General features: G+C 46.2%; 1 protein-coding gene across 2 annotated transcripts in view; it reads right to left on the reverse strand.

The window, feature by feature from the left end:
• VSIG1 (V-set and immunoglobulin domain containing 1) overlaps nucleotides 1-18,819 on the reverse strand; it is a 75,978-nt gene that overhangs the window by 20,031 nt on the left and 37,128 nt on the right. For both annotated transcript variants that reach the window (XM_030210668.1, XM_030210667.1), the window contains one exon: nucleotides 11,248-11,446. In XM_030210668.1, coding sequence (XP_030066528.1) covers nucleotides 11,248-11,446 — 199 coding nt within the window. The remainder of the gene's footprint in view (nucleotides 1-11,247; nucleotides 11,447-18,819) is intronic.

Genomic DNA, 18,819 nt, shown 5'->3' on the forward strand with positions numbered 1-18,819 from the left:
TCACAGCCGGAGTAGCCGTCCAAGTGTCACTCACACATCCACCCCCTGCAGCCATTTTTTTTGTTTTCTACCATCTATTTTCTAAATAGAGTTCCTCTGTGTTCATCCCAGGGGCGTATCTGCGTGGGGCCACAGGGGACTGGGCCCCTGCAGATTTTGCCCTGGACTCCCCTACCGCCGTCAACCCTCCCCGCTGCCGTTTTACCTTTGCTGGCGGGGGACCCCAACCCCCCGCCAGCCGAGGTCCGCTTGCCGCCTTTAAAGATATTTCTTCAGCTGGCGGGGGACCCCAACCCCCGCCAGCCGACCCGACGTCTTTAAAGTTCTTCTTCGGCCTCCATGGCCGTGCTGTAGTTGACTGTTCAATCCAGTTCGGAGTCTGACGTTCCAGCACGTTGTACGTGCAGGACAACGTGCTGGGACGTCAGACGCCAAACTGGATTGAACAGCTATCCCATGCCTTTTTGAATTCCGTCACTGTTTTTGTCTCTACCACTTCCCTCGGGAGGGCATTCCAGGCATCGACCACCCTGTCCGTGAAAAAGAATTTCCTGACATTACTCCTAAGTCTACCACCCCGCAATCTCAGCTCATGTCCTCTACTTTTATCATTTCCCCTTTTCTGGAAGAGATTTGTTTCTATATTAATACCTTTCAAGTATTTAAATGTCTGTATCATATCTCCCCTGTCCCTTCTTTCCTCTAGGCTATACATATTCAGGTCTTCCCATCTCTTCTCAAAAGTCTTATGGCGCAAGCCCCCCACATCATTTTTGTCGCCTTCCTTTGGACCGCTTCTAGTCTTTTTGCATTCCTAGTAACATACGGCCTCCCAAACTGAACACAATACTCCAGGTGGGGCCTCACCAGCGTCTTGTACAGGGGCATCAACGCCTTTCTTCTGCTGGTTACTCCTCTGTCGATGCAGCCTAACATCCTTCTGGCTACGGCCACTGCTTTGTCACACTGTTTTTTCGATTTAAGGTCCTCGGACACCATCACCCCAAGGTCTCTCTCCCTATCTGTTCATTTCAGTTTCTCACCTCCTAGGACATACAACTTTTGCAGATCCATTTTCATGTTTTCCACTCCCTCCGGGGTGTCCACTCTGTTATAAATCTTGGTATCATCCGCGAAAAGACATACCTTAACTTTTAATCCTTCAGCAAGGTCACTCATAAATATATTGAACATAATCAGACCCAGAACCAATCCCTGAGGTACTCTGCTACTCACCTTTCCTTTCCCTGAGTGAATTCCATTGACCCCCACCCTCTGGTGTCTGTCCGTCAATCAGTTTCTAATCCATTTTACCACTTTTGGTCCTACCTCCAGCCTTTCAAGTTTATTCAAGAGCCTTCTATGAGGAACCGTGTCATAGGCTTTGCTGAAATCCAAGTAGATTACATCTAGCGCATGTCCTTGATCCAGTTCTCTGGTCGTCCAGTCAAAGAATTCAATCAAATTTGTTTGGCACAATTTACCTTTGGTAAAACCATGTTGCCTCGGATCTTGTAACTCATTGGATTTCAGGAAATTCGCTATCCTTTCCTTCAGCAACTCTTCCATTACTTTTCCAATAACCGAAGTGAGGCTTACCGGCCTATAGTTTCCCACTTCTTCTCTGTTGCCACTTTTGTGAAGAGGGACCACATTCACTCTTCTCCAATCCCACGGAACCTCTCCCATCTCCAGGGATTTATTAAACAAATCTTTAAGAGGACCCGCAAAAATCTCTCTAAACTCCTTCAGTATCCTGGGATGGATCCCATCCGGTCCCATGGCTTTATCCACCTTCAGTTTTTCAAGTTATTCATAAACACTTTCTTCTATGAACTGTGAAATCCACTCCATTCTTATATGTACCTTTACCAGCCGATCATGGTCTTTCCCCAGGATGTTCGTCAGTGAACACAGACGAAAAGTATAGCACGTTCGCTTTTTTTTTTTTTATTTATCATTTTACTTAATTACATTCACATTTACCACATAAATGGAAGGAAATACAGAAAATAATACAAAAAGGAAAACATTTTCTCTCAACAATATATATTTACATAATTGTCCACAATTGGAAGATCCAAGATCAGGAAAACAATCTTAAAGAAAATAAGAAAAACTCAAAATGGTTAATCCTACACTTCACATTTTCTGAGGGAGGAAGGTTAATCGGTTGCAGCCGGTACAGTGGTAACTGAAGGAAGTTGCTGCAGAGGATTCTTCATCTGTTTCCACAAACTCTTATAATTTCTTAGGTTCAAACAAATAAGTAATAAGGAAATAAAACACTTACAAGGGAATCGTGCTAGGAAGGTCCCACCTGGGGCAATGATTCCTGGCTGAAAAGCCAAGACTTCACACCTCCCAGTCTGCGATTCCCTTGATGTGTCAGGAAATATATTCATCTTTGAACCCAAAAAACTATCAACCATGTATCGGAAATACAGTTTCAAAACGTTGTTCCTATCTAATCAAAGACGAAAGTCACTAATAATATAACTCTATAACTTCTGAATTTTCCAAAATGTCAGTTAAACACAAGGTGGCTATCAGAAAGTATTAGCAAAGTATCAGAGAAATATTTCTTCAAGAATTCAGTAGCTGATATATAGGATATTGTATGTAAATTTATCATTCTCAAGTTATTTTCCCTTAATTGGTTCTCCAGAAATTCCAATTTTTACAAGAAAGATAACTATAGCACGTTTGCTTTTTTTTGTCATCGTTCTCCACATAGCCATCCACAGCATCTTTCTGTCTCATAATTCCATTTCTGACCTTCCTTTTTTCACTAATATACCTGAAAAAAACTTTTGTCTCCCTTCCTTGCATTTCTAGCCATTTGCTCTTCCACCTCTGCTTTCGCTAGACGTATCTCCCTCTTGGCATTACCTATGTCTGGATTGTTCTTCTACACCGCTTTGGGTGAATTTCTTTGAAAAAATTGGTAAATAAATCCTAACCAACAAACCTCAGCTGCACAAAGCTGGAATGCAGGATTTTTCAGGTTGGTCACTTTTACCCCAGGTGCAGCGTATGTGTGTTTAGAACCTTCCTTTTCCATTTTCGTTATCAGTGTTTGTTTCTGCTTAGCTATGTATCTAGATCGTACAGTAAGTACCATGTACCTGTGCAGTTATGCAGATATGGCTCGGCACTGAGCCACTGTACACATGGACAGTGGCTGGGTGCAGTTACTAGTACCGGTCATTACCTCTCAGACTAATTAAAAAGTCTTTACTCTCATGGTTTAAGTACCTTCTGCAGATCTGCCTGTTATTCATTGTTCATTCAATGGGCAACTCAAGAATTTCAAGATTATGTTTAAAAGCTATTATTTTAGGCAGGTGCAGGTGCAGTGGTGTAGCGAGGGCGGCTGACACCCAGGGCGGGTCGCCGCTGCGCACCCCCCCCCCCCCCCGGGTGCAGCACAGTGCACCCCCCCTCAGCGCGCGCACACCCCCCCCTCGGAGTGCATTCTTACCACTGGCGCTCCGGCCCCGAGTGCACGTCGGCTCCGCTGGTTCCCTGCTCTGTCTCGGAACAGGAAGTAACCGGGGCAGAGTGAGCAGGGAAGCACCGGAGCCAACACCCCCCCAGCGGCACAGCGTGCACCCGGGGTGGACCGCCCCCTCCTTCCTACACCACTGGGCAGGTGTCTCCTTTTATTGGACAAGGGGAAATTAGGATTTATTAGAAATCTGTCAATGGTTAGACAATACTATTTATTTATTTAGATTTTGCTCACACCTTTTTCAGTAGTAGCTCAAGGTGAGTTACATTCAGGTACACTGGATATTTCTCTGTCCCAGGAGGGCTCACAATCTAAGTTTGTACCTGAGGCAATGGAGGGTTGAGGGTTAAGTGACTTGCCCAAGATCACAAGGAGCAGCAGTGGGATTTGAACTGGCCACCTCTGGATTGCAAGACCAGTGCTCTAACCACTAGGCCACTCCTCCACCCCAAAGAATCTTGTTACTCTTTGGGGTTCTACATGGAATGTTGCTACACTTTGAAATTCTGCATGGAATCTTGTTAATCTTTAGAATTCTAGAATCTTTATTTATTTACATTTTACTCACACCTTTTTTAGTAGTCGCTCAAGGTGAGTTACATTCAGGTACACTGGATATTTCTCTGTCCCAGGAGGACTCACAATCTAATTTTGTACCTGAGGCAATGGAGGGTTAAGTGACTTGCCGAAGATCACAAGGTTGTGAATGCCTTAAGACTATGTGGTTAAGTCTTTCCTGTCAATAAAATTGGTGTTCCTTTCTTTTAAAATTGTAATTGTATTTTGTTAACCGCCGTGATGTGAAGCGTCTGTTCACGCTTTCCAAAAATACTAGGACTAGGGGGCGTGCGATGAAGCTACAATGTAGTAAATTTAAATCGAATCGGAGAAAATTTTTCTTCGCTCAACGTGTAATTATACTCTGGAATACGTTGCCAGAGAATGCGGTAAAGGCGGTTAGCTTAGCAGAGTTTTAAAAAGGTTTGGACGGCTTCCTAAAGGAAAAGTCCATAGACCGTTATTAAATGGACTTGGGGAAAATCCACTATTTCTGGGATAAGCAGTATAAAATGTTTTGTACATTTTTGGGATCTTGCTGGGTATTTGTGACCTGGATTGGCCACTGTTGGAAACAGGATGCTGGGCTCGATGGACCTTTGGTCTTTCCCAGTATGGCAATACTTATGTACTTATGTTATCTGTAAAAGCCAGGTGGTAAATTAACTTTGGCTAATAAACATAAAATTCCGGTGATCATGCTTGTCCTCCTCTGGCGAACTTAGGGGCCCTTTTACTAAGCTGCAGTAAAAGGGACCCTGCAGTGGCAGCAGTGGCCGTTTTTGCTGTGTGCCAGGGCCCCTTTTACCGCAGCGGGTGAAAATAGCCAAAGATGAAATGGCTATGTGGTAAGTTTGCACTTGCCGCGCAGCCATTTGGGGGGGGAGCACTTACCGCCACCCCAGTGGCGTAACTACATGGGGCCATGGGGGCCTGGGCCCCCGTAGATTTGGCCCTGGAGCCCCCTGCCGACGACCCTCTTGACCCCCCTCCCGCCGCCAACCCTCCCCCGCCTCCGCCTACCTTTGCTGGTGGGGGACCCCAATCCCCACCAGCCGAGGTCCTCTTCTTCCCGCGAAGGCTTCGTTCTGTTTCTGACGTCCTGCATGTCAGACTCACAGAAACAGAACGAAGCCATGCGCCGGAAGAAGAGGACCTCGCTGGCTGATCTGCAAGGGTTCGTTCTGTTTCTGTGAGTCTGACATCCTGCACGTACAGCATGCAGGACGTCAGACTCACAGAAACAGAACGAAGCCTTGCGTGGGAAGAAGAGGACCTCGGCTGGTGAGGGTAGGGGTCCCCCGCCAGCAAAGGTAGGCGGCGGCGGGGGAGGATTGGTGGCGGGAGGGGGGTCGAGAGGGTCGTCGGCGGAGGGGGGTCAAAGTTGGTGGCGGCAGCAGCAGCGGGGGGGGGGCTAAAATGTGCCCCCTCACCTCGGGCTCTGGACCCCCCTCCCACCGAAGTCTGGCTATGCCCCTGCGCCACCCATTGAGGTGGCGGTAAGGAATCCTACGCTAAACTGGCAGTAACCGGGCAGCATGCGACACTGCCCAATTACCGCAAGGTAACTAACTCCCTAAGGAAATATTTTTTCAATATTTCTGCTAGCACTGGAAATAGCACCTGCTGGGGTGGAACTACCGCCGGCTCTCGCGTTAGGCCGGCGGTAGTTTTGGGTTGCCACGCAGTAACTGTTTAGTAAAAGCATCCCTTTGTAAAGTAGGAGATGTCAGGAGATTAAGACCATTTAGCCCGCCCGTTGTATCCAATTGCCCCGCCTATGCTGCTTTAGCTAAAGATATCTCTTAGCTAGCAGTTGTACAAGCTTAGTTAATGAGTGACAACAGAAAAAAAAAGGATTCAGATACCATATGAAAATTAGAACACTTCTAAATACAAATAATGATAAGTATATGGGAAATACAGGAAGTATTTCAAAAATAGGGAGGAAAAGGCCTCATCAAGACCCAGATCGCTAGTATCGGAGTTCAAACTTTCTTATGGCTACCTTACAGTGTGATCGGTCAAAAAAAAGTCATCAGCGGTCTAGAAAAACCTCCCTAAAAAAAGTTAGGTAGATCTAGTGAACATCAAAACTTTTAATTACTCTGCATAACATCCACCAAACCAAAAAATTAAATTAGAATAATAAAAAATAAAAAATGACACTTAGCTTAGAGCGCACAGCTGAATCGCATCACATTCTGTTGATGTATCCGTTCTACCGGTTCACTCTTCATAAGGAACCGTACAAGCTTGGCCACCTGCAGGAAATCTCTCTTTCTCCTTTTGTCTTTAGCTGAGGTCAGCCTGTAGCCCATGCCAGCAATCTTGCCACCTCCCCAGAATTCTATCTGAAAAGGCACCAGGACATTCCATGCTGCTTAACTTTGCCCCCCATCTCTTCTTGAGAGCTTGCCTCAGCCATATCACTAGGGTGTGCAAACTGGCTTTGTGTCAGACTTGTGAGTTCTTGTACCAAGTAGAGTGCTGCTGAGCCCAGTGCTCGGACCAGGTTCTGCTTGGCGGCTGGACAACCCCAGGTTTCATCTGCGCTGACTGCCGTTCCCCAGAGGTTGAGCCCCTAGGTGCGGGCGGCCTGCAGGATGTACGGGACAGAGCTGGAAGCGGGGTGATGAATGTATCGGCCAGGCAGGCAGCAGGTCAAGAGAGTAATCCAGGTACAGGCAAGTCAGTAGGCAGGCGGCAGGCAAGAGAATAATCCAGGTACAGGCAAAAGTCAGTAGGCAGGTGGCAGGCAAGAGAGTAATCCAGGTACAGGCAAAAGTCAGTAGGCAGGCGGCAGGCAAGAGAGTAATCCAGGTACAGGCGAAAGTCAGTAGGCAAGCGGCTAGGCAAGAGAGTAATCCAGGTACAGGCAAAAGTCAGTAGGCAGGTGGCAGGCGAGAGAGTAATCCAGGTACAGGCGATAGTAGGCAGGCGGCAGGCAAGAGAGTAATCCAGGTACAGGTGAAAGTCAGTAGGCAGGCAAGAGAGTAATCCAGGTACAGGCGAAAGTCAGTAGGCAGGCGGCAGGCAAGAGAGTAATCCAGGTACAGGCAAGTCAGTAGGCAGGCGGCAGGCAAGAGAGTAATCCAGGTACAGGCAAGTCAGTAGGCAGGTGGCAGGCAAGAGAGTAATCCAGGAACAGGTGAAAGTCAGTAGGCAGGCAGAAGGGTAATCCAGGTACAGGCAAAGTCAACAATGAGGGACCAGTAGATAAGAAGCAGACTACAGAGTTAGAAACACCTACCAAAGTAGAAGCCGAAGCATGGAGTCTACTACTACTACTACTATTTAGCATTTCTGTAGCGCTACAAGGCATACGCAGCGCTGCACAAACATAGAAGAAAGACAGTCCCTGCTCAAAGAGCTTACAATCTAATAGACAAAAATAAAGTAAGCAAATCAAATCAATTAATGTGTACAGGAAGGAGGAGGGTAGGTGGAGGCGAGTGGTTACAAGTGGTTACGAGTCAAAAGCAATGTTAAAGAGGTGGGCTTTCAGTCTAGATTTAAAGGTGGCCAAGGATGGGGCAAGACGTAGGGGCTCAGGAAGTTTATTCCAGGCGTAGGGTGCAGCGAGACAGAAGGCGCGAAGTCTGGAGTTGGCAGTAGTGGAGAAGGGAACAGATAAGAAGGATTTATCCATGGAGCAGAGTGCACGGGAAGGGGTGTAGGGAAGGACGAGTGTGGAGAGATACTGGGGAGCAGCAGAGTGAGTACATTTATAGGTTAGTAGAAGAAGTTTGAACAGGATGCGAAAACGGATAGGGAGCCAGTGAAGCCACTTGAGGAGAGGGGTAGTATGAGTAAAGCGACCCTGGCGGAAGATGAGACAGAAGATGAGTCCAGGGAGAGCTCAGCTGATAAAGTGCTGGCGTCTGACATCAGCAGGGAGAAGGGGCACAGCCATAGGACAAGAGCAGGGGAAGGAGGAACCGGAAGACGAATAGGAGAGAAGCAAGGGAAGCCAGGCAGAGAGAGAGAGAGAGAGAGAGAGAGAGAGAGAGAGAGAGAACAGAAACAGGTGCATGGAAGCAAAGCAATTAAGGAGCCTGCAACCACTGCTCTCTGAACAAACCCAGATAAAACTACACACACATGGCTCAGGCAGTGCCAGCCAAGTGTGCATGTCGACCGAACCCCACGCAGCCCAAGAACGCCGCTTGTATTGAGGTAGGGGACATGACACTTTGTCTTCTTCTATTTTTGGCAACCTACTGTTTCAAGTATTGAGTATATAGGTTTCCATGATCAGCCCTACAGTTTTATTTAGTAACATAGTAAATGATGGCAGATAAAGACCTGTACGGTCCATCCAGTCTGCCCAACAAGATATACTCATTTTAAATGGTGTGTGATACTTTATATGTATACCCGAGTTTGATTTGTCCTTACCATTCTCAGGGCACAGACCGTAGAAGGCTGCCCAGTACTGTTCTTGTACTAAGTTTATTTATTTATTTGTTACATTTGTACCCCGCGCTTTCCCACTCGAGGCAGGTTCAGTGCGGCTTACATAGGAATAGGGGTTACAAGGTATTGCAGAGAGAGTACAAGCTGTGGTATAACAGAATAATGATGAAGTTCTGAAGCTAACATCGAAGCCCCTTAAAATTTACACTCCAGTCCATCCCTATCTATTCAGTCACGATCAGGGCGTAGACTGTAGAAGTCTGCCCAGCCCCCGTTTTGTCTCCCAATTACCGGCATTGCCTCCCAATCTCCGCTAAGATTCCACGGAACCATTCCTTCTAAACAGGATTCCTTTGTGTTAATCCCACGTATGTTTGAATTCCATTACCATTTTCATCTCCACCACCTCCCGCAGGAGGGCATTCCACATATCCACCACTATCTCCGTGAAAAAATACTTCCTGACATTAGTCCTGAGTCTGCCCCCCTGCAACCTCAATTCATGTCCTCTAGTTCTACCACCTTCCCATCTCCGGAAAAGGTTCGTTTGCGGATTAATACCTTTCAAATATTTGAACGTCTGTATCATATCACCCCTGTTTCTCCTTTCCTCCAAGGTATACATCTTCAGGTCAGCAAGTCTCTCCTCGTTCGGTTTGCAACGCAAATCCCATACCATTTTTGTTGCTTTTCTTAGTTTGCACTGCTTCCAGTCTTTTTACATCTTTAGCAAGATAAGGCCTCCAAAACTGAACACAATACTCCAAGTGGGGCCTCACCAACGACTTGTAGAGGGGCATCAACACCTCCTTTCTTCTGCTGGTTGTGCCCCTCTCTACGCAGCCTAGCATCCTTCTGGCCATGGCCGTCGCCTTGTCGCATTGTTTCTTCACCTTCATTCCCACACCTGCTCTTACCACCTCCTATTCACATTTTATGTTGTATTATTTTTTAATGTTTGAGTTGTTATACATTGCTTTGATTTATTTGTAGTTTGTTTATTATTTTGTAGCCCCTGACGCAGCCCTTTTAGGTGAAACACGGCCTGTGTCGGGGCATTTTATTTGGTTGAGACTCTACCATAAAGAATACTTTCGACTGTTTACTGATCTGCTTTGTTTATTTCCACATTGTGAGTATGTAGGTTTCCATGATCAGCCCTACAGTTGTATTTACCTGTCATTCTCACGCCTGCTTTTACCACTGCCTCTTCACATATCCCTAAATTCTGCCACATTTTTGATTATTATTACCTCTTTTCCTAGGCAATTCCAAGCATCCTCTGCACCCTAAATAAAGAAGTATTTTCTCTTGTTTTCTCTGAACCAGGGATTCTCAACCCAGTCCTTGGGACGCACCCAGCCAGTCAGATTTTCAAAATATCCGCAATGAATGTGCATGAGAGAGATTTGTATACAATGGAGGTAATGCATGCACTGTATATCATGAGATATTCATTGTGGATATCCTGAAAACCTGACTGACTGGTTGTATCCCAAGGATTAGGTTGAAACCCCTTGCTCTGAGCCATCCTCCAACTACATATTTTTTTTTTTTTGTTACATTTGTACAATGCGCTTTCCCACTCATGGCAGGCTCAATGCAGCTTACATGGGGCAATGGAGGGTTAAGTGACTTGCCCAGAGTCACAAGGAGCTGCCTGTGCCGGGAATTGAACTCAGTTCCTCAGTTCCCCAGGACCAAAGTCCACCACCCTAACCACTAGGCCACTCCTCCACTCCATATTATGACCTCTTGCCCATATGTTTCTGTATTTATGGAAGAATGCAACCAATAACAGGTCTAATAGGCTGGTCTTGCCCAGGCAGTTATTGGGCAAAAGAGTGACCAAGAACAAGCCAATTCAGACTTGCCTAGTTGACAAATGGACAGCATGGTGACTTCCGTGGCTCAACAGACTGGATGGTTGCCCTGCTTGGCCATCTCTTATCGTGGTCTTAGCTCCTGAGCATTTCAGCCTTGTGTCAGTGTACTTTGAAGCAGTGGTGCAGCCAAGGGTGGGCCTGGGTGGGCCCAGGCCCACCCACTTTGGGCTCAGGCCCACCCAGTAGCAGCACACCTATGATGTGGCTGGCAGAGATCCCCAAGCCCCATCAGCCGAAAACTCCCAACAACTGTTCCTCCTGCATACGTTGTAAACAGCAGATCTTTGCCTGCAGAGACCAGCGGCTGTTATATACTGCTCGCACCGGCCCCACAGCCTTGCCTCTGATGTATTCCCGCCTATGCGGAAACAGGAAGTTGCATCGAAGGGAAGGCTGTGGGGCCAACATGAGCAGTGTGTATTTGTTGCTGCGCGCTGAAAGTGAAAATCTGCTATTTAAAAGGTATACGGGGGAGGGGGGATGTTTGAGAGACCATATGGCATGCAGGCGAGAGAGGGAGAGAGCAAATCATTTGTGGGACAAGGTGGAGTTCTTCGGCCCACCCATCTTGGGCCCAGGCCCACCCAAAATTGGGTGTCTGGCTACGCCCCTGCGTTCTTTTTGTGACGGCACTTTCTTCATGAGCTGAGGGTCTTTCTAATACTTATTTTGAATTTATACCCTGCCTTTCAAAATGGACTACTCAAAACACCTTACGGTAGATCATTGTTAAAGTATAATTAAATCATACCAAATAAAAAATACAACAACAACAACAACAACCCAAAAACAATTAATAACATCAAAAAATCCTAATAGCTAACCTAGGTTTTGAACCTGGATGGAAAGAGATAAGATAAAGATAAATACCAGTGACTATTAGTTGGACTTTTCCTATATTATTTCCTTCGAAGTCTGGTGGGTTGGTAACTTCACATGCATACAGTCCCGAGTCTTCAGATTTCACATTGGAGATAGTAATTGAAGCATTTCCTTGAATGGGTGAAGCTGTGACTCTGTTTTTAAAGTTCCCAATAGCTTCAGTGTATCCTCTGCTACTGTAATATACCTGCAATAGAAAATTGCATTGAGTGAAATTGGAAAACATTAAGGAGAATCCACTCGTATGTTTGCACAGTAATCTTTATTACTGGACAAAAATCTGTAGGAACGTGCTTTTAGTTCAGAAAATTTTATTCACTTAAATAACGCACACTGAACCAACTCAGCACACATAAAACCTCAAAATGAACGTGCATAAAACTGATTCACAGGCATTCAGGCTTTTGAAATACACATTAGTTAAATTTTATCCCCATTAATTTCTGAAATGAACCAAAAAATGTCCAAAAATTAGCCAAAATACCTGAAAATGATCCACAAACTAGTACATCCCTAATAATTTGGCTGATTATTTACAAATATTATATCAGAAAAAAAATCATCCAGACACTCCAGTAAAACCATTTTAATAATTCAAAATTATTCTAAGAAACACATATTGAAGTCTAGGATTATTATACTGTGTACTGCCAGGCAAGAAGCTCATTTTGATTTCTGAATATAGTTTCTGAATCTCAAGCAGACCTGAGTTAGGATGCTGTGACCATGACCTCCAGCGGAAAGGGAGTCTCAGCCATTGCAAAACAGCGCCATCTAATGGTCAAACTCAGGGTGCTCATGTGCTGGATTCCAGAGAGAGCAAGTAGTCTGTAGCCCCAGCAAAAGGATGTTCCTGCAATAACTAGGCTAGATGGAGGAATAGGTGTGTTAAAAACCCTGCACCCTGGGTATTAATGAATGAAGTTTTATGGCCTTGTAGCCCATTTCCAATGAAGCTGGAAGCTAAGAAGAACGGAAGAAAATGGTGAGGCCAAAAATTGTCCATGCTTGGAATTACTACTAGCAGGGATGATTTTTTTTTTTTGTTACATTTGTACCCTGCGCTTTCCCACTCATGGCAGGCTCAATGCGGCTTACATGGGGCAATGGAGGGTTAAGTGACTTGCCCAGAGTCACAAGGAGCTGCCTGTGCAGGACGTCAGACTCACAGAAACAGAAGCCTGCGCAGCTTTCTACATGGAATGTTGCTAGTGGAATAGCAACATTCCATGTAGAATCTCCAATAGTAGCAACATTCCATGTAGAATCTCCAATCATATCTATTTTATTTTTGCTACATTTGTACCCCGCACTTTCCCACTCATGGCAGGCTCAATGCGGCTTACATGGGGCAATGGAGGGTTAAGTGACTTGCCCAGAGTCACAAGGAGCTGCCTGTGCCTGAAGTGGGAATTGAACTCAGTTCCCCAGGACCAACGTCCACCACCCTAATGACTAGGCCACTCCTCCACTGTTGCTACTATTTGAGATTCTACATGGAATGTTGCTATTCCACTAGCAACATTCCGTGTAGAAGTCGGCCCTTGCAGATCACCAATGTGGCCGCGCAGGCTTCTGCTTCTGTGAGTCTGACGTCCTGCACGTACGTGCAGGACGTCAGACTCACAGAAACAGAAGCCTGTGCCTTCTACATGGAATGTTGCTAGTGGAATAGCAACATTCCATGTAGAATCTCCAATAGTAGCAACATTCCATGTAGAATCTCCAATAGTATCTATTTTATTTTAGTTACATTTGTACCCTGCGCTTTCCCACTCATGGCAGGCTCAATGCGGCTTACATGGGGCAATGGAGGGTTAAGTGACTTGCCCAGAGTCACAAGGAGCTGCCTGTGCCTGAGGTGGGAATTGAACTCAGTTCCTCAGGACCAAAGTCCACCACTAGGCCACTCCTCCACTCAGTCATCATAGAAGTAGGCCTGCTGGGTTGGATATGGAGTGTGGAAAAGGGGGAGACTAAACAGTTAAAAGATACGGAGACAACATGTGTTGGGTATGCAGGAACTGAAATGCACATCTATACGAATGTAAGAATCTGAACTAGGCAGAATGGATGGGCCATATCTGGTCTCCTGTTATCATTCACTATGCTACTTTTAATTGAAAAGATTCTGGCTATTAGTCCTACACGAGTTTTCAGTTGTATTTATTTTTTGTGTGTACACAAAGAGCTGCTGAAAGGAGTAACACCCTTACAACTTAGTAACACTACACAGTGCTATAATCCTGTGAGCTGTAAGCACAAGTCTTTCCAAAGCTGTCTGATTAGAATTTAAACATTTCTGCAATATTAGCAGTTATCAGATTATTCAATTTACTTTATATTCTTTCATCCAGATAGCAGAATATAGAAGGGCAGGAACAGTCTGACAATAATTACTTTGTTCAGTGTGTGTCACCGAACTCTCACCTTTTTTTTTTTTGCTAAATGACATCACAAAGTCAAGCAATAGCACCTGTTGGGGAGGGAGGAGGAGGGAAAGAGAATGAGAGAAGGGGGAAGGGAGAGAGGGAAAGGATGAAAGCAAGCATGGGTAAAAAGTAGGGTTACCATATTTTGTCCCACAAAAAGGAGGACACATGCCCCGCCCCCACCACACACCCCACCCGCCCCTTTCACACCCTGCCCCCTTTCACACCCTTGCTCCGCCCCTCAGCACACCCTCACTCCGCCCCCTCTCACATTTCCCCTCCCCCCGTCACATACCCTGTCGCCCCCCCCCTCCCCGTCACCCCCATCCCCATTACCTTACTACTGCCCTGGTGGTCTAATGACCTCTACAGGGCAGGAAAGAGCCCCCTCTTTCCTGCCCAGAGTGCTGCCCTGCATGCATCCTTCCTGTTGGTGATCTTGGCACCGATTCAAAATGGCCGCCGAGAGTTGAAGTCTCGTGAGGTCACTTCAACTCTCGGTGGCTATTTTGAATCGGCGCCGAGGATCAGCAACAGGAAGGATACATGCAGGGCAGCACTCCGGGCAGGAAAGAGGGGGCTCTTTCCTGCCCCGAAGGCGGAAGAGGTCACTAGACCACCAGGGCACTAGTAAGTAAGGGGAGGGGAGGCTAGCAATCTGCCCATTTGTTTGGATTTCTGGACAAACAGGCAGGCTGGCGGGTGGGCCATCCACCCACCAGCCTGCCCGTTTGTCCAGAAATCCGGAGAAACAGGCAGATTGGCAAAACCAGCCCGGTTGCCCGGACATGCCCTCAAAAAGAGGACATGTCCGGGTAAATCCGGACATATGGTAACCCTAGTAAAAAGGGAGAGAAGAAAGTCAAGGGGATGGGAGGAAGAATGCAAGAGGAAGTGGAAAGGAGGGCTCGTACAAAGGGGATGGGGAAGGGGAGATGAGGAGCGAGAACTCAATGGTTGTGGGCAAGAATAGCCTGGGGGATGCGGAGGGAAGCAAGGTCATGGTAGACAGTGGCGTAGACTTGGGGGCCTGGGACCCCCAATTTGTGTTTGGGGCCCCCCAAGGTCTGTTGGTTTGGCTGGCTGGGGTCCCCAAATCCTGCCAGCAGAAGCTTTCCTTCAGTGATATTTGCCACCGCACTGCCTGCCCGGCTTTCACCCTCTCCCGTGCGCATTCTTGTTTTTAGTGAAATTGAGCATGCACGATGCTCAGAACTTAACGCCGGCACTAGAGGCAATTAATTCCAGACTTCTGCCAGCATTAATGCGCACAGGATGAGTGCGGGAAACAGTATGTGCGCCAAAGAAGGCCACAGATATTATTTAAATGTAGTCAAACGCATGTAAATAACGTCATTTGCTATTCCCTCACAATTCTCAGAGAACAGTGCACAAACCCTTCCCTTATCACTGGAAACTACCATCAGCTCAGAGCTGACATGGGGGGGGTGGAGGTGTTGAAGAGAGGATTTCTTGTGATTTTCAATTTACAATCTGCCAGTTTTGATTTGCTTTGGAAGCAGATGAAAGTCTGGGCGAGCCTCTGAGTGCCAGTACTGAGAATCAAATATGCGAAAGCCCAAGCAAACCCGAAAGTAAAAACACACATTGGTGCCTGCTTCCTGTGCTTAAATATAAGCCTTTCCAGTGAAAATAAAATTGAGGCACTTATGTTTAAAGGCGCAGAAGAGTGGCAGTGACATGTGCTTCGTTCCTGGGTTTGCCTGACGCATGCACACAAGACCTGCACTTATCACAAAACTTCTGTGCATAAGCGCCAGGCACGTTCCCCTCCCTTGCTTTCAGTTTCACGGTGTGCATATCATTTGATGCATATCATTTGAGTATAATTTTGTTGGAGCATTAGAGGGCTCCGTTTCTGCGCTGTTCTGGCGCTATGGGATGGGCGCTCTTTGCTTCTCTCTCCTCCCTCCTCCTCCCGTGAATGCTTTCCCTTAGTCTAGAAAAAAGTATCAGTGGTAAGGAAGCCTGTATATACCATTAACCTAAACCACATTTTTCCCAAAAAATAACAATACCATGAGAAGATTTTTAAATAATAATGGGAGCCCTTTGTGTCCACTCTAAAGCAGCTTAATTTAAAATTGCATTACTACAACCGGTAAGGCCAAGTGATGAACCCCGACAAAAATCCAGTTTTCATGCCTAATAATACACCATCATAGGGACACCCAACGTGTATAATTAAATTGTGCAATCAATACAGTGTTCAAAATAATATTTTTATAAAATTAGGCATACAAGCTGCATTTTCAACTAGGTTCATTACTTGGCCTCACCGGTTGTAGTAATGCAATTTTAAATCAAGCTGCTTTAGAGTGGACACAAAGGGCTCCCATTATTATTTAAAAATCTTCTCATAGTATTGTTATTTTTGGAAAAATCTGGTTTAGGCTATGATTCAGGTGTTTTTCCATTGTTGAGTTTTTCATTCATTAGCTAAGAAGAGAAGAGAAGCTTCAGAAAGGGCATCATACTACTACTACTACTTAACATTTCTAGAGCGCTACTAGGGTTACGCAGCGCTGTACAATTTAACAAAGTGAGACAGTCCCTGCTCAAAGAGCTTACAATCTAATAGACAAGTGAACGGTCAGTCCTTTGAAAATTGCCCTGCTCTGTAACAAAATATGTCATGACTAGTAAAAGAGGCCCGTTTCCAACAGAAAGGAAACGGGCGCTAGCAGGGTTCCAGGGCCCCCTCCCCCCTCCTTCTCCCCCGCTTCAGGCAGGCTGTGGTTTCGCTTCTGTTTACTACTACTACTATTTAGCATTTCTATAGTGCTACAAAGCGTACATAGAAGGAAGACAGTCCCTGCTCAAAGAGCTTACAATCTTCTGCAGTTCCTGTGGTCCCACCCTTCCGCAAACAGGAAATGAGGGCGGGACCAGAGGAACAGCGAACCACAGCCTGTCTGAAGCGGTGTCTGTACTTGCTGTACTTCAGTGTTGCCGGCCGAGCAGGAAGTAAAATGTTTTATACAGCAGCTGCCACATACGAAGGGCTGGGGCACCCGCACATGTCCTTCTTGCACTCGGAGGCCACAGAGACAGGAAGGGAGATGCTGGGTGGCGGAAATGGGAGGAGAGGGGGCGTGGAAATCGGAGGAGAGGGAGGGCGTGAAACTCGAATGGCAGTGGGGCCGGAGCGGCCTGTGGAACTCGGACGACGGGAGTGGAAGGAGGGAGGGAGGGAGGGAGGGAGGTTGGGGATCATGGAACTCGGGGGGGGGGGGTGCTTGGTTACTCACCTCCGGTGGCTACTGCTGGGTTCCCTTCCCTCTCACTTCCCATTGGTCCGCCCTGTGATGTCATCCCCAGGGCGGACCAATAGGAACTGTGTTACGAACCCAGGCAGCCAGACGGATGTGCAGAGGTCCAAATTATTATATAGGATGATGTCTCTGATATTTAAGGCAGACACTGGAAGTCCAAACAGTTTCTTTATTTGTACAGACCCGAAGTGGCCACATTTCGCCAATTAAGGCTGCGTCAGGGGTGATAACATAAAACAGCTAACCAGGGACATGAAAGGCTTAGCCCAGATAGCACAAAATGACTTCAGCAGTGGTTCCTTCACAGAAGTGGAGCAGCAGCTTCAATCCTCAGAATTCTACACTCCACCGGTAACCAGTGAAAACCCATCAGTACCAGTGAGATATGATCAAATCTAGATAATCCCTTTTGTTATCCAAATAACAGGCCAAATATTGCGACACCAGTCGCCACTGAATTCAGATGTTCAGCGCTGGCTGCTATCCAAAGGTGTGCTGATAAATTTTTAACAATAGGTTCTTTCTCCGGGTGTAGCCAGCCCTGCAATTTGGGGGGGGGGGGGCTAGGGGTGGATTAGTGGGGGCAACGGATGCAGCAGCAGTCTATTTACTCGGCTGGTGGGGCTCAGCATCCCAGCCAGCACAGTAAAAGAGAATTCAGGAGGGGGCCCAAGCCCACATTTTGGGAGCCAGTTGATAAAGTAGCCATGGGGGGGGGCTACTTGAACAACCGGCTCCCAAAATTCTTAAAAGCTTAACAAATGGCTCTCATGAGCTCGTGAGAGCCCTCTCCAGCACACCACTACTGTTATCTGAATAACAGCGCTGGATATCTGGATTTATTTCAGCTGCAGCAGCCGGCATTAAAAGAACATCAACCGATGAGGCTGAATATTGATTCAAATGGCTTATTTAACGTATGTTGTCTCTAACCACATAGAATTTCTATTTTAGTTGATTTCATGAGATGGCTGAGGGGAGGTATGATAGAGGCCTATAAAATAATGAGTGGAGTGGAACGGGTAGACATGAATCGCTTGTTTGCTCTTTCCAAAAATACTCGGACTAGGGGGCACGCAATGAAGGTACAAAGTAGTAAATTTTTTAACAAACTGGAGAAAATATTTCTTCACTCAACACGTGATTAAACTCTGGAATTCATTGCCAGAGAATATGGTAAAAGCAGTTAGCTTAGCAGGGTTTAAACAAGGGTTGGATAATTTCCTAAAAGAAAAGTTCATAAGCCATCATTAAGATGGATTTGGGAAAATCCACTGCTTATTTCTAGGATTGGCAGCATAAAATCTATTTTACTGTTCTGGGATCTTGCCGGGTACTTGTAACCTGGATTGGCCACTGTTGGAAACAGGATACTGGGCTTGATGAACCTTCAGTCTGTCCCAGTATGGCAATGCTCATGTTCTTATGTTCATTGTGCTGGCCTCATTATTCCATCCAGATATAGCTCAAACCCCTTTATAACGTGATCCGTTACAATGTAAATCCGCTTATAATGCAATGCAAGTGTGGCTCACAATTTGATTAACAGGAGACGCCGATAGGATCAAATTTGAAATCCTGAAAACCCAAGTGGGTAGAGAGGTATGTTGTCTCACACTGGCCACCCATTTGGTATCAACCAGCAGGTAAAGGCAGTTCCTAGACTATACTTTACTCTCTGTTCTGCATGCTCCCTATGGCCACAACCAACATGGCTGCGAGCACTGGAAGATGTGCAAACAGATGCTTCATATTTACAGCAAAGGAGGGAATGGAACTGTTATATATATGTCTGTTTACTCTGGGCTTCCACCATGTGAACATGACCTCTA

Source organism: Microcaecilia unicolor, chromosome 7, assembly GCF_901765095.1.
Source record: "Microcaecilia unicolor chromosome 7, aMicUni1.1, whole genome shotgun sequence".
NCBI classification, from domain to species: Eukaryota; Metazoa; Chordata; class Amphibia; order Gymnophiona; family Siphonopidae; genus Microcaecilia; species Microcaecilia unicolor.